Below are 17,237 nucleotides of genomic sequence, written 5' to 3' on the forward strand. Positions count from 1 at the left end.
GAGACTATCCCCCTAAACTATCCCTGTAACCTTGCATTTTCCATTGTTAATTCATTTAGCCTACACATCCTTGGACATTTTGGGCAATTTAGTATTGCCAACTCACCTAACCTGCACATCTTTGGAATGTGGGAGGAACATCTAGAGGAAACCCACACAGATATGGGGAGAACATCTTGTGAAGTTTGCACTGTCATCCGAGCATGGAATTGAACTCAGGTCCCTGATGCTGTGAGGCAGCAGTGCTAACCACTGAGCCACCATACAGGCAGGCATTCCAGAATGCAAGTAGCAAGGTGCATTCATTTTCATATTTTTAAGCTGAGGTTTCTTAAGAAAAAAGGAAGGCAAATGAATCTTCAAGCTCCTCAAAAATAAATTTATGCACAAAAACAAATAGCTTTCCAAGATGATCAAAACCAAAATGTCATTTCAACACATTAATGGAAGGTACGAATTGGTAAGATTTTCACAAATCATTAAACTGACGATGTCCTAAGCATTATTTGCTCTAAAGCAAATGTTGGAGGTGTGTTTGGCACTGGAAAAAAAGTGTTACAATTGTAAATTGGAACTAAAAAAGTGGTATTGATCTAAAAACTGCAACAGATTCTGCTATTAGTTTACAAAATCAATGCAAAAATGGAATTTTATTAATACATACCAAAACACGAAAAATATTAAGGATGAGATTAGTGCAAAAAGACTAATCCTGATATGGTGACAGCTCTAACTGACAACATTGTTCTTGCAATGAATGTGAATAGTTCCTTTGCAAGATATTTATGATCATATGACGAAGAATGCAGAAACTCTGAATTTTCTTAAGGTTAACATGCAGTTAGGAAGGCAAATATAATGTTAGAATTAATTTCAAGAAGGCTATAAAACAAGAGCAGAGATGTACTGCTGAGGTTGTATAAGGTTCTGGTTTGGCTGCATTTGAATATGCTGAGCCACTTTGGCTGCCGTATCTAAGGAAGAATGTGCAGGTGTTGGAGGGAGTCCAGAGGAGGTTTACAAGAATGATCCCAGCGATGAAGGGCTTGTCATACGAGAATCGGTTGACTCTGGGTCTCTACTTGATGGAGTTGAGTAGAATGAGGGGGGGATCTCATTGAAACTTACAGACTACTGAGAGGCATGGATAGAGTGGAGATTGAGATGTTTCCATTAATAGGAGAGAATATAACCTGAAGGCACAGTCTCAGAGTGAAGGGACAATCCTTTAGAATTGAGATGAGGAAGAATTTCTTCAGCCAGAGGGTAGTGAATCTGTGGAACTCATTGCCACAGAAGGCTATGGAGGCCAAGTTACTGAGCATATTTAAGACAGATTGATAGGATCTTGATTAGTAAGGGGATCAAGGCTGACAGGGCGAAGGTAGGAGCACGAGGTGGAGAAACTTATCAGCCATGATCAAATAGTACAGCAGACTCAATGGGCTCGGTGGCCTAATTCGGCTCTTATATCTTTTGGTTGTATGGTCTATTGTGAGTTGGTTTAGCAAGAATAATGTCTTTGAATTTGAGGGGTACATTAACTTCATCACACAGATAAAGTTCCTAGATGAATTCCACAAATTGCCTTTTCGCATGTCGACAGTAGACAAAAGTACAGACATTTCTACACAAAAAAGTGGATTTTCAATCAGAATCTGAACTTGCTTACTAAACTACCTTAGCAGCAATCTTGAAACTGAATGCTAACCAATGTGTCTCCAATGTAGCAGCAACTAAACAATTTTTATGTTAACAGTGACTGTGATTGAGAGAAGATAGCAGCATTTACACCAGGTGGAGCTACTGTTATGCTTGGAAAGAAAAAAATAAAGTTGCAGCCATGTTGTGGATGTTGTGAAACTTGAAAGGGTTCAGAAAAGATATACAAGGATGTTGCCAGGGTTGGAGGATTTGAGCTGTAGGAAGAGGTTGAATAGGCTTAGGGCTGTTTTCCCTGGAGCGTCGGAGGCTGACGGGTGACCTTATAGAAGTTTATAAAATCATGAGGGGCAAATAGGCAAGGTCTTCTCCCTGGGGTCGGGAAGTCCAGAACTAGAGGACATAGGTTTAGGGTGGGAGGGGAAAGATATATAAGAGACTTAAGGGGCAACTTTTTCACACAGAGGGTGGTACGTGTATGGAATGAGCTGCCAGAGGAAGTGGTGGAAGCTTGTATAATTGCAACATTTAAAAGACATCTGGATGGGTATATTAATAGGAAGGGTTTGGAGGGATATGGGCCAGGTGCTGGCAGGTGGGACTGGATTGGGTTGGGATATCTGGTCAGCATGGACAAATTGGACCGAAGGGTCTGTTTCCGTGCTGTACATCTCTACAACTCTATTTGTTGTGATCAATGCAATGATGTAACAGAGAAAATCTTGGAATGGGTAATGCTTGGAAGCAGGCCTTAAATTATATATGATATCAAAATGCTTTGAAAAACAATGCATATGATGTTCAGCAGGCCATCTGTGATGGAAGGGCAATTTAAAGAATTTGCCACAGTCACAGAGTATGATGCAGTGATATTTCGACCTCTGAATGAAGTGAGGTGACTGTCAAGTGTTGGATAAGGCTGAAGTTAACAGGAACCTGATAACAGGCCTAACAATGGGCTGCTTTGTGAATGGAATTACACTGAGTCAGTCAAATCTGCCAACAGTTAAAACTACAGGAAATTAGGAACCACTGGTTGTATCAGATCAGACATTTATTTGGACAAAACATTCAAGATTGCTCATGTGCATGGATAAGTCCAAAGAAGGCATGCATTTGGACAGAACATTCAGGATGGGTCACGTGTGCAGGTAATTCCAAATAAGGCACACACTTGGCACAGAGACTGGTGTATAAAGAGCCTGAAGAAATCGATTTGTTCAACAACATTTGAAGATTAAAATTGTGAAAGAGGTACCCTACATCAGGTGACGACGTCAATTGGTTTCAGCCTGGCCAGCTACAAAAACTCTCCCAGATAATAATGTTTGCATTTAGTTATAGAAATCAGGGTAATGAAAGACAAGTATTGAGATATCTAAAATAGTTAAAAGTGTGTGTTATTCATGTAAGTACTTAATAAATGATTTGTGGTTTTATAGAGCTTTAAGTGTCTCCACTGTATGATCATCTATGCATGTACTGATGTTTCTCAAAGACGGGTAACACAAGTGCGCTCATGTAAAACTACAAACTCTTGATCAAAAACTACTGCACATAAGTGCAAGGATACAGTAAATAAATTTGTGTAAAAATGCTCACAAAGTCACAGTATTGTATTGAATTAAAAGTTCTGAATGATATTCTGGGCGAACGGCATCATCGTGCAAATTCTCTCAGTGAAGCTGTTTTAGGCACCAATGGAAGCTATGCAATTTGCAAAGGCCAAGATTAATAAAGTGAAGATTTAGCATCTAGTTGAATTTCTTTAATGGAATGATGAAATTAAGTGGTTCTGGCTACTCTAAAGAGTGATGCTGACAGTGCTGCAATCCTTTTAGTCGACTGCTTTGTGACCACCTGGAAAACAGATTTTCAGAAGAGGAATTACTGGAATGGTATGCATATGATCAGGCTCCAAACATCAAAATAATTGATTACGAATATGGAAGGCATGGTGTGATGTATATCAAATACTCCACTCTTATACCAATGAAAGAAAAAAGTGTAGCCACAAAGATATCTGAATGATACTACAATTCCAAATTTTGTGGAAAAAGTTAAGATGGGTTCCATTCAGGCAATGACTCTGTGGACGATGCTACAAAGGATGATCAGTTTCAAGAAATATCTATTCTTCTGGATGTTTGTGCAATATTTTAGGCATTAATGCTGACTGTGTGTGGATTTAGCCCTATAACTGGAATTTCTCTCAGAGGGTTGAATGTCCTTGGAACTCCTAACCACAGAGAGCAGTAGGGGCAGAGTCCTTGTGTATATTTAAGGCCGAGAGCAGGAGAGTGGATGTGAAGAGTTTCGGATCAGCCATGATTCTGTATGCTGGCAGAGCTGGCTTGAGGAGCTGAACTGCCTATTCTTGTTTCTATTTCTTGTGGTCTTACGGACCTAAGGTTTATAAGAGGCGAAACCTTGTGGGTTTTGCCAGAGACAATGTTTTAAGATTGTCTCTCCATATGTATAAATAAGTAAATGGTTGTAATTTTTACTTAAGTCTCCTGGTCGCTTGACAAGTTGAACCACATGTGTTTTTAGGAATTTAGTTGTTGAGAAATAAATAACAGACTTTGCAACAAAATAACACTCTACCTTTCTCTGAATAATGTTGTAGAATCCTTAAGCTTTATTAAAATAGGTAGAATAGTGGTATGACATGACGGTGAACCCCTCTGTTAATGATGCCAACACCCAGAAAAGCTCACCTCACCTCATAATCTGTTAAAATATGAATGACAGAGAACTCCCCAAATTCCACTATTTATATTCAATTTATTTTTTAAAAGTGAACATTAAATAACAACTATTCACAACTCTAAGCACCCCCGTTTCCTCTCAACTGCTTATTATCTGCCTCCAACTCGATAACAATACACTGTTCCAATAAAACGCTTATTAAAATTACATCAAGTTAATTTCAAAACCATACAGCTGCTGTCATCATCTGTGTCTGTCTTCTTTTGTTGATGATATCCCTGGGTCATCATCTTTGTTTTTACTGTGAAGATGTTTCATATGAAAAGGTAAAAACTGACATACTGTATTTTACTCTTTTGGGTCTCTGTCTTTATGGCATTTACTCTCTCGATGGCAGTTACTCTGTCTAACTTTCAAACTGCCTGCTTTTTTTTGAACGCCCCAACATCAGATCGTCTCATTGGTTTGATGTTGGCAAAACAATAAATTAAAACTCGATTGGGTTTGAGTTTCCGAGGCATAATTTAAACTGATTGGTTAAATTTGAATTGTTGCCAAAAACAGCAACCATCTCAGGTATCTATTTCCCAGCCAAATGTGACATATTGTCAATTTTCCAGTACACTCTGAGGCTGTTAGTCAGTCACATGACAGGCACTTACAAGCTCTCTTAGCAAAACATCATTCACTCTCTCTTAAAGGTACAGTACACACCTTCAACTTCATAACAATAGACTTTGTTACAACATACCAACTGAAGCATCAGCTTTTCATCAGTCATGGAAATTCTGTCTCATAATATTCAAATCACAAAAGAAAGGAATAGCTTGATTTGAAATTCTGAATAATTTTAGATGTATTCAGATCTCCATATCAATTAGAAATCAACAGCGATTTAAATTCCTGCAACATACCTTTTTGTCAGATATTTAAATAGAAGTTGGCCCAGTGTTTTTATTTCCAAAGCATTACATTAACATAGGTCCCCTGTACATTACCTATTTTTTTCTCTTAGAGCTTGTTCATGAGACTCCCATAATTTGAGTTTCTCTTGGTTTTCCTGATTACAATTGCTTAGTTTCTCCTCCAACTCAAGGGATCGGAGTTTCTCAGCCTCTGCAACAGCGACCATCTTCTCTGCTTCTTTCTTGGCCAGTCTGACTTCCTGTTTGTATCGACACAATAAGAATTGCATTAAATTTCTTTAAGTTTTGCTTGTTACCTCAAAGTATTTGATGAAATGTTGTATCTGGTTTTCTGTCTCACTAAAAGACATGTCGATGGGTCACTCAACCTGAAACGTCAACTCTGACTTCTCCATACTGATGCTGCCAGACCTGCTGAGCTTTTCCAGAAATCTCTATTTTTGTTGGTAAAATGTCCAGAGCGGTATAAAACGGTGTCCCCACTTTACACTTGTGTCAACTTCTTTGCTGATATTAGTATATGTTGTTATGGCACTGAACATAGATGAAAGAAATAGTCAAGGATAGACAGCACACTACGATGGGAATAGAAAAAGATTGGAGAGAGCACAATATTAACTTTTTATACCAATGAAATGCTTTGCATTTGTCTGCTGTCAAGTGGGTTAATCCTATTATGATGTGTGTGTTAGAATCATTTCAGGTGAGCACAGGTTACAGGAAATCCTGAAATTTGGTGTTTGGTTAATGTTGAAGGGGAACATTAGGAATTGGCATACAGCTGGAGGATTTAGAGTCATAGAGATATGCAGCATGGAAACAGACCTTTAATGCCAACTTGTGCAGGCCAACCAGATATCCTATATCAATCTAGTCCCATTTGCCAGCATTTGGCCCATATCCCTTTAAACCTTTCCTAGTCATATACCCATCCAGGTGTCTTTTAAATATTGTAATTTTACCAGCCTCCATCACTTCCTCTGGCAGCTCATTCCATATCAGCACCACCCTCTGCGTGAAGAAGTTGCCCCTTGGGTCCCTTTTATATCTTTCCCCTCTCACCTTAAACCTAGTTTTGGACTTCCCCACCCCAAGGAAAAAGACTTTGCCTATTTACGCTATCCATGCCTCTCATGATTTTATAAACCTACATAAGGTCACGCCTCAGCCTCCGGCACCGCACAGAAAATAGTTCCAGCCTATTCAGTCTTTATTAGCCAACATCCAGTCTTCTGGCACTTTACCTGTGACTATCGATGATCCAAATATCTCAGCAAAAGGCCCAGCAATCAGATCCCTAGTTTCCCACAGAATTCTAGAGTACACCTGATAAAGGTGGATAAACCTTACGTGTTTTAAGATGTTCAGCACCTCCTCCTCTATAACATGGAGATTTTTCAGGATGTCACTATTTATTTGCCACATTTTCTATCTTCTGTATCCTTCTCCACAGTAAAATACTTGTTTAGTATCTCATCTATCTCCTGCGGTTCCACACGTAGGCGATCTTACTGATCTTTAACAGGTCCTATTCTCTCCCTAGTTAATCTTTTGTCTTTATTGTATTTGTAGAATCCCTTGGATTTTCATGACCCTATTTGCCAAAAGCTATTTCATGTCCCTTTTTGCCCTCTGATTTCCCTTTTAAGTATGCTCTTGCTGCCTTTATACTCTTCTAGGGATTCTCTCGATCTCTGCTGTTTACACAAAAAGGTGTCTTCTGTTAAATTAGCAGGGATCCTTGCTACAAAATTGCACATCATGCAGGTTAAGTTTAGAAATATTGTTTGGTAGGTCTGTATGAAGGCAGCGTATCCCTAGATTCTTATCTATGGAACTGCTACTGGAGAAAGTAAAACAGAGAAGACAAGCCCGGCAATGGATGTTGCTGGATTCTGAGGAGAAAAGCCAAGTGACAAAGAAATCAGATGAACATGGCAGTTGCTAATAACTCAGTTAACCTCCATGCATGACAATAGGATGAATTTGATAGATCTACCAGGTCAGAAAATCAGTTACATCTTTGAAGAATTCAATGTACAAAGCATGATATTTGCAATAACACCCCTTCACCGTGTTGAACTGCTCAAATTAAACATCATTAAAATCAGAAGGAAGCACAGTGCTGTCATAACTCTAATCCTCACCTGCAAGCGTTTTTGCACCCACAACCTTACATGCTTTAATCCCACTAAATGTCTTGCACAATATGCAATTGTTGACAATACACAATTGTCACCATGTTCATTATACACTGTACCCGTACTCTAATTTAAATCAATATCACATTAAGGAAAAGATAGCTTTGCCATTTTTTCCCCCTAAAAAGACAAGAAAGCTAATAGCAGTGAAGGAGGAGTTGTAATAGGTGGCAACACTCCAAACCTTTCCTCCAAATCTAAATGAAGTTCTTCAACTATTAGCAAGGGAGCCTTTTGGGAGTAAAGAACAAATGCCAACTGTTGGTTTTGATGCAAATCTATTTCACTTCTGATTTTGCTGTACCAATTAGTAAACTGCACCATGAAACCCCCAAGTGATTCTTTCTACTGGAAGTGATGGGAATGTTGTTCCTCAACAATTTACTACAATCTCACTAACACCTTTCTCAATCTACCAAAAAATGAACTAGGCCCAGCCAGCACTTCTGAACATGAACCATCACTAGTCCAAGCAAAATCTAACCTGGATGAATGAGCTGAAAGAATCTCTCAAAGCAGGAACAGCTGCTGTTTGAAGGTCTGTCATAGCATGTTTCTGCTTCTGCCACAGCTCTCATTAGTATTTTTGATTCATCCAAACTCATTGGTTCCAGTGCTTTCTTTGGCTAACCTACCAATTATCACCCATAAATGTGAGCTAACCTAAAACTCTGTTGCCTGTATCCTAACTTGCATCCAGTCCCATTTACACATCGTTTCTAAATTTTATAACCTACGTGGTTTTCTGGCCCCCAAAAACCCGTGATTTTACAATTCTTATTTTCATATTCAAACTCCTCTATGATCTCATACTTGCTTATCTCTAAACACTCAACTTACTTTACAACCCTCCAAGTGCTCTGTTTTTCTCCAACTCTGGGCTATTTTGCCCCCACTCCCAAAAGGTCGTTTGCCACATTATTGCCTTTTTTTTAATCCATCTAGGCTCTAAAAGCTGGAACTCCACGCCCCCTACTCCCATCCTCTCCGCCTTGTTCCTGTTTTAAAATCTTCCTCAAAACCTCTTTCATCAAGTCATTGGTCACTTGTCCTAATGTCTCCTTCTTTGTCTCAGTGTCAACTTTGTTGATTATGCTCCTCCAAAATGACTTGTAACAATTTACAACATTAACAAGTGCGAGACAAAGTCAAGTTGAGGATGTTGTTTTTATGTGATAATTCATTAGTTATAACATATATGGCAGGAATAGTCTGCCCCAGAATATGTCTTGCCTTCCTGCCACTTTAAAAATCCAGATTACTTAAATGAGGACTGATCCCAAGTAATTCATCTGATGTATATTTTCTTTATTCTTAGATCTATCGGTACTCATGCCTGCTCCAACACCTTTACTTTGATAACTCTTGGCTATCTGTTAAGACAGCATAACTTGCTCTATGGGAAGACCCCACAATGCATTACAATTTGGCATCGTTCACGTGAGGAAGGATCTGAGAGTAGAGAATTCAGCCTGTAACCTTGGTACTTTAAGTACTCTACAGTAAAACTGCACAACATCCTTTAAAAATAATTGAGGCTTGTTTGAAGTAGAGGTAGGTTATGAAAATTAAAGATTTTCCCAATGGCAAGGAAGATGTGCTAAAGGGCCCTCTACATCTATGCTGCGATATTACAAAACAAATTACTTCAAATGATGGAAGTTAAATTAAAGGAGCACAGATTAAGGCCGCAGCTGTTCCAAATCTTCACTCACCTCTTGCAGAAGCTGAATCTTATTATGCAAGATAGCTTGCACATGCTCAGTTTCCAGTTGTCTCTCTTCATATTTCTGGTGAATGTCGGCCTCTTTTTGGTTGTGCAGGTTTTCCACAGCTTTCCTGATAAATGTAAGAGGAGGAAATTATTATTTGCTCAAATTGCTGAAATAACTCCAGAGGCCATTATCCCATTACCAAGTCACTCTTTATTTACAGATGAACAATCCTTGACTATAGTACTAGTATGTGACTCTGTATGAGGCAGAGTGTCAGTATCTCTGGCACTCAACCTTTTTTATGTCAGCCAAGGCTTCCTGATTGAACCAGATTAACAGCCCCAATCAGGGAACTCATTCTCTGAGGTCCAGCTGGCTGACCTCATTTCAATCACTACAATGTCAAAAGATGTTCATCACTAGACTACGTTGTTGAAAAAAACCTTCTCTTCATATAGGATTTAGAAGGCAGTTAAACACTGGTGTTTTGTTTATACAGCCAAATCGCCTTTATATGCTTCTCAGTTATCCACCAACCTTCTTACCCATCAGGATTTTCATAGCTAAAATGTCTTGTGGGAGTGTTCACCCCATTGTGTACCCCAATAATAATTGACCTATTACGTGGGATGCATCTTCTTTGACTGTGCCCTCTTGTCATTGGACAAAATGTTCCATTTATATTTATTCTGTGTTTGACTTCATTCCTATATCTGAAGATATTGTTATCACCCACACAAGTCTTCTAACTGATATTTAAACATCAGCATTTTTATTGTTCACTTGGTAGTCTCTTCATTATGGCAGATGGTAGAAACTTCACCATGTCAATAAATCAATGTACTACTTGTCACATTTACTTTAGTTACAGCACTTTAAGTTGTTACATTTTAAAGCATGAAAATAGAAGGATAAAGTACGAATTGGAGATGCAGCCGCACCAAATATTGTCAACTAACCTGGTTTTCCAGGCTAATATTTGGGGAAATGGTTCAAATTCCACAATGAAATTTGAATCAATGAAAAAGTTGTATTAAAAGCTCTTCTAATAGAGATCATAGTGATTGTTGTAAAAACCCATCAACCTCACTAATGTCCTTTAGGGAAAGAAAACAGTTGTTTTTATTTAGTCTGATTCACATGTGACTCCAGACTTAGCAATGTGATAGACTCTCAACTTCCCTCTGAAATGCCCTCGCAAATCACTTAGGGTAGGGGAAATTAGAGGTGGGCAATAATGATGGCACAGCTCGAGAGGCCAATATCCCATGGAAGAATAAAGAAAAATATATATTTTAATGACAAATGTAATGATTAGACAACTTTAATCTTACAGTTTTTCATCCAGCATAGATTCAGAATCTATCCAAAGAGATGTTTGTTGAAAGAGTCACTAGAACTTAAGAATGGTGTTACAAATAGTTTTGAAACAGAACAATCTTATCAACATTATGTCATTAGAGTAAATGAAGGGGGTTGTGAGACCTATTCTTGACTGCTGCACAACAGGCCATGCTGGTAAAACTGAAAAAAATTAAAAGGGAGGCAAGAGTTGTTTTTCTGGAAAGAAGGTATAAAGAGCTCACATGTGGAGACAACAGCAGCAGAATTGATGTTTCATTGAGGTTAATATGCTAGTCTCCAAACTCCCAAGAAGTTGTTAAAAAGGTTAGGTTGTAAACATTTAGGTTTTAAACTATTCATTCATTTTCCTCCAACATTTAAACAAAAAAATTGGGAGGGCTCTTGTAGCATAATGGTTGTGTCCTTACCGCTGGAGCAGGAGGTCTGGGTTCAAGTCCCACCTGAGCCAGAGGTGCGAGATACATTGCTGATCAGGTCCCTATGGCTCACAACATAGCAGTGTGCATCAGAGGTTGCAGTTACATTAAAAAGCTAAATTTGTGACAATTTGAAATGAGGTTGGAAGATTGGCCTTGCTTGCACTAGAGGGACTATTATCTGCAATAACCCTCACCATGAAAGGCTGATATGGTGTGAAAAGTGTGGGGTCGTGTTCAATAATGACCAAAGTGGGTGAATGGCTAAAATGGCCTCTTTATTCAGCAACTGCAGTAACACAAGTTCGAGACGGCAATAGAATCCCGAAATACAGTTCTTACAGTAGCCTCTTTGTATACAGTTCTTACATAGATTAAAATTCCAACACTATGGTTTTACATCGTTTTATCTATAGTACTCAAAGGTTTGAGACGGAGATGGGTTAAACATCTGTTAAATGGTGGCTGTTACTTCTGATGGGATTAAGAGTGTCTGTCCGGTCTGCTTGCATAATTAAGAGGTGTTAGCCCTTTTGTCTTTAAGTTAAGTGTTAGTAAAAATACGAGGCATATATGCTGTAAATAATTTAGAAATTACATCCACACTTAATAAGAGAATAAAGGATATTAAACTGATTACCATAGCTGGGTTGTGAGATTTGTTGACTATTTGCCAGTGTGAGTTTCATTCATTCGACAGTTAGTTTCTTAAAGGGATAACAGTCCAGTTAAAAAGTATTTAACAAGTATGTACTAATTGGGGAAAACGTTTGGTGTTCGTAACGTATTCAGGTTTGAGAGACAGTTGGTAAGGGCTGATTAATATTATAATCTTTCCATAGTTTTGGGTAGGTCATGGAGACTAATGGTGGGGATGGCATTGTTCTGAATAGGTTAGTCGTCTTTGATATTTATTCAGAGGTAAATATCAGCAAGGGCTGATAAGAATTGAAGGTATAAAAAAGTGGAAATAGTTGAAAGGGGTGTTTTAATTTGGTCTATCCTGTGATAGTAAAATATACTATAGAACTGCAGTTTTATGAATGAAATGAATGAAACCATTTTATAATAAATAATGGGTTAGTAAAGGGTTATGAATGAATGAACAGGAACCCAGTATTAGTTAACATAGTGAGCTGGTTAATGAGTTAATAAAGATAACCTATAACACAATATCTTACAAAAGTTACCAGTTTAGGACAGAAAGGAACAGAAGTAAACCCACTGGAGTTAAGAATCACCTTGGACTGTCCTGGCAAAATTGAATGACAACAAAAGGTGCAATGTCAAATACACACGTTAAGTGGGTTTTTCCGTTATTTTAAGTGGAGAAGGGGAAAGTTTTGTTCTATAGTTTAAAGCAAATATTACCTACAATAATAGAATTTATACAATAATGCTTTTAGTCTGATTGTTACAGTAGAAGTCTTAAACCATAAAGTCTTGTTGTGTCATACTTTGAAGTATTAAGTGGAAGTTCAAATTTCTTTTAAAAGTCAATGGTCTCTATGGTGATTGTAACAATAGTCCTGGAGTTATTCTGTGGTGTTTCCTTTCCAGATGAACATGCCAGGTCTTCTAAAACAGATGAATTAAGTTTAACTTATCTGGAGAATTAACCCTCCAAAGTATGCAATAGCTCTGACGTCATATTTACATATATTTTGACATCCTCGGAGCTTATCATTTCATTTACAAGTGGTAAATTGGACCCCGTGAGTTATTGTGTGTTCAAATACACTGGAAATTGTAAACCATTTCTCAGAAAGCTATTTTGAATGTCTAGTTAACACATGAAGCAAATGATTAATGATTAGCCAACTATGGGTAAGATGTCCTGCATGCAGTGCAGTACAAACAAGCACATACTGACAGGCACAGACTGAAGTCACGGATTACAGAATGTGCTTGTACCTACAGTTTGGATACCAGCTATTTGCCTGACCAAACAAGTTAGAAAATATACAAAATCCCAAACAATTCACAAAAGTCACTAGCTGCATATCTTCCAAAAACCTACTTTTGTGCAAGTGACAGCATGTTTCAGGTTCACGTCAGCGTTACTCCTGCAGTGATGATAGTGTTCATGAATTCTGGGATTATTAAAATCTCAATAAATTATTTGGTAGTTATTGTTTCTGTGCATAGATGATGGAATGGGCTCATACTTTATGATACACTTCTACTGGTCATCTGGAGGGCGGCATTTTAGGAAGGAGGTTGAGCATTGTTGGGAGTTGAGCAATGTTGGGGAAGGTGTGGTGGGAGATGAGTACTCAGAAGTAGCATCAAGCACAGGGGAGACTGAGTAGTGTTATGTGGAGACTGAGCACTGTCAGGGGCTGAGGAGCTAGTGAGTGAACATATTGTCAGAAAGGGGGTTTAGAGAGAGAGGGTGTGAGTACTGTTATTAGAAGGTGTTTTTCCTAGGTCTTCCTATTCCTGATAGCTCCTTATTGACCTTTTCCTGGGATTAACAACACAAGGAGGAAGAGGTAAATATCTAGGTGAACAAAGGATCATAATCTCCAACATTACAATCAGTGTCAGAGACATTCTCCAAAGGATTCAGGCAGCAATATTCTGCTATCAGGAGTTCAAACTTCCCAGCTATATGCTACTCTATACAAAAGGTGTCCATCAAAGAACATTTGATGCCACATAAGATGCAACAGGATTGTAAAAATTTGCTTATGGGAGTTTGTATTGCACTATGCAGAAGTCTGACCATAGCTATGGCACGCCAATGCAGTTAGTAATTAAGTGTAACATATTGTATAAAGTTTGGAGAACAGAATGCATCACAAATAACATTGGCCTTTATACAGTCTGTGCAGGGACGAGAGGTTTAAAATGTATTAACATTTTAAACTTCATTCCAGTGTGGGGGGGAAAGCTGTATGTCATTCTAAACTATTCCATAGCCTTTTCCATGGTACAACAGTCTGCACAATTGAGAAGGTCATATTTTGTTGCTAGTGCAGTTAAGACTGCTGTCAGGTCCATTTGCAAATGCAAAGGTCACAGCTGTCATGAACTATTAATAAAACACTGAGATAGCTGTAAAGTCTGTGGATATGATACTGAGGCAGGGCATCACAGGAAGTTGCCAATATTCCTTCCACCTCAGTTGAACAACTTTTTCTTTGGATGATGGCTGGCTTTAATGAAAGTAGAATGTTTCATACAGTTGCCACATTAAACACATGTACAAATGGTTGGACAAAATTCTCTAGCCAGTGTTCCCAGTTGGTCATTGTTATTGAATATATTTAGGGCTGGTCACAAATCGTTTTGAAGCTTAAGCAAAAGTTTATTTTATTCTTCGGACTGTGTTTCTTAGGAATGCCACCTCCAGGTGGAGCAAAAAGTGCCCAAGCACAGAAACACCATCTAACAGCGCTATGTCACTGCCAAATGACAGGTGCAACTGGGTCCAGCTAGACGCTTAAATTCTGGAGCCAGCCCTCAAGTGGTGTTCAGTAGTGGGGGTAAAAGCCCTTGGTATTATCAGTGCTTGCCCAAGTCCAAATTCGTCTTGGAGCTGCTATCTTTACCTTGTCTATTATGAGAAGCTACCTGGCTTAAAGGCTGCATTACTTCATATCCAATGTTTCTACTCCCAAGCTTTGTTCCTGCTCCCTGAAAATCAATTGCATGTGCAGCCGGCATCACGTTATGTATGGAATATAGTGACATCAGTTATGCATGTGCAGATTCATTCTGCCAGTAAATGACATCACCAAGCTACTTGCACATGTGCAGTTGGCCATTTTGATAGATACCTCTATATTCATGCTGATCACTCCACTATTTCTAAAGGTCTGGCTATATTCAGCTCATCTTCATAACACTAGCAGTAAATAGAAACAAAATTATTAAGTATGCTTCAAAATCTTCTCCAAGTGGTTAAAAGCCATCTCAACCTCAAATTCTAAAGAATGCAGGGACTGGCAGAGGTGAACTACATGCCCTATGTCTTGCCAGCTCTTCCAACTCCTTATCCTTTCATTCTTTTCTGCTATTTATTTCTATTATCTTTCTCCCACTTTATCATCCCTTGCTCTCTCCCTCTCATTTCTGCTTCACCTTGATTTATCTTGTTCAATGTTGGCAGGTATTATTCCATTTTAATTGTTAGATGAAATGGATGGTAGCAAAACAGCAGCCCATTTTCATTTTGATTTTCTGCATCATTAACATTCATGAGGAAAAAAGAAAATCAGGTGAGGTGCAAAGTAGGCTTTAACACATATTTTTTCCACTAGTGGTAAAAGTTAATATCACCTCCTTTGGTGGATTAATTTATTATCCTAATCTAGTTTTCCTTCCATATCCCTTTTCAGGTATCCTACACCCTGTTTTTGGTTCAGTCTCTCTTTTCTGGTTCAAACGAACCATTTCTCTCACACCATCTCTCCCTCTGCAATTGTGTTTCCTCCTTTATAAATTCACATTCTCATCTCACTTTCAGGTTAACATCCTATTGTTTTTCTCCTTCCAACCCCCGTTCGATATGCTCTCTTTGCCCCCACCCTTTATTTCAGATTCTCCTTCATTGTAAGGACATTCTTCCTCTCCCTCTTAATATGTCCAGCTAGCAATCTGATTATAGGAAATCATTTTGCTTCAACTGAATACCATAATGGGCTGGGCAAGAAACAAGTACAATCCAGTGAAAAAAACTGCAGATGCTTGAAACTGAAAGATAAACAGAAAATGTTGAAAGGATCAGACAGCAACTATGGGAAAAGGAAAGAGCTGATGTTTCATTGATATATGCTGTTTTACAAGTGCAAGTTAGTTTATTATTTATGTATGCACTAAGCTGCAAATTTTGAAAATTGTGGATTCAAATTCAATGTTTGAATGAACCAAAGTGGATATTTTCATCTGTTCTTCTTACTATAACCTATCAGTTCTCTTATGTAAAAATTTCCATTGCTTTCAAATGGTAAATAAAACCATAAATCCATACCAATTTAAGTTGTTTTGGGAATAGCAAACATAGATTAACTACCCATTCTTTGAACCCATTTATATTGGTTACTTTATTGGTCTTCCCTGTTGCTGATCCTTTATGATGCTTCTGTAAATGGGTTATTATGTGACTTCCTAACTTTCTACTTTAGTGTCCCTTGAATTCAAAGCCTTTGTCACATAGACAATTAGGCCCACAGAAACACAAATAATCCATTAAAACATTTTGTACTGCATCAAATTGTACTCAACTTTTATAGCAACCAGCCCAGTAGTTTGGAAATTGAGTTTTTGATATGGATGTCCCTGGTCATTTCTGGGGCTAGGAAGGCAATTCTTCAAAAACTAGCATACACTCTCTTCACACACCAGTACAAATCTAATTTAAATGAGATTTCTATCTAAACTTTCTATTGTTAAGAATTTTAGTGTCCATTGTTTTTAATTTCTTCCCTAATTTTATTTCGTTATTCAACTGATTGAATTGATTATGAACAAAGAGACAGTATTAAGTGAAGCAGAAGCTGGCAGCTACTATTATAACTAGGAATCTTTGGCAGGTGCAATCATTCTGAAGAGAACTACAGTACTTTAAGTTAAAGTTATTGTAGTCCTGGTGGACAATAGAACTGCTCCCTCATTAGAGATAGATGACTGGTGTTAGTTTATATTTTCCTAATCAACCTGTTCAGAGATGTTACGATAAATTGGATTGCATTTGCTTGCAAAGTAAAAGAAACACTACAAAAGATTAGGCACAAAGGTTTTATTCCATGCTGCAACTTAATGTGATGACGTGCATATCATCAAACACAACTAACTGTGCTCAGCAAGATTCCACAATGAATTTATAACTAAATTATTTTGAAGCTAATTGGCAAAACCTCTTTTTTTTTAGCACAGCATGTTATTATGATTGGGAATGTGATGTCTGCCTGGGAAAGCAGATTGGGCAGTAACTTTTAGAAATTAACAAATACTTTAAGAGAAATTTTGCAGGACTATGATGAAATGTTGGGGGCGGGGGGCAAGACTAATTGGAACGTGCTTACAAAGTGATATGATTGGCCACATGAGCCCCTGCTGCATCCTACAATCCTATTACTGTTTCATTTTAAGATTTGACAAAATGGACATATTAGCCAAGACACTTAAAAAAAAGGCTCTCCTCTTGATTGCACAATAGAATATTTTACATTTTCCTTAAGATAGCAGGTAGGATCCCAGTTTATAATTCTGTGTTAAACACATCTTTGACAG

The 17,237-nt window shown here is 38.1% G+C and overlaps 1 protein-coding gene across 1 annotated transcript in view; it reads right to left on the bottom strand.

The window, feature by feature from the left end:
• Positions 1-17,237, bottom strand: part of pde4dip (phosphodiesterase 4D interacting protein) — a 256,882-nt gene that overhangs the window by 197,226 nt on the left and 42,419 nt on the right. Inside the window, exons 3-4 of the mRNA XM_087990726.1 lie at positions 9,217-9,340; positions 5,373-5,539 (exon numbers count right to left, since the gene is read on the bottom strand). Coding sequence (XP_087846852.1) covers positions 5,373-5,539; positions 9,217-9,340 — 291 coding nt within the window. The remainder of the gene's footprint in view (positions 1-5,372; positions 5,540-9,216; positions 9,341-17,237) is intronic.

This window comes from Chiloscyllium plagiosum, unplaced genomic scaffold, assembly GCF_037043375.1.
Source record: "Chiloscyllium plagiosum isolate Xiang-an unplaced genomic scaffold, Cpla_swu_hap1 HiC_scaffold_9, whole genome shotgun sequence".
Classification (NCBI taxonomy): domain Eukaryota; kingdom Metazoa; phylum Chordata; class Chondrichthyes; order Orectolobiformes; family Hemiscylliidae; genus Chiloscyllium; species Chiloscyllium plagiosum.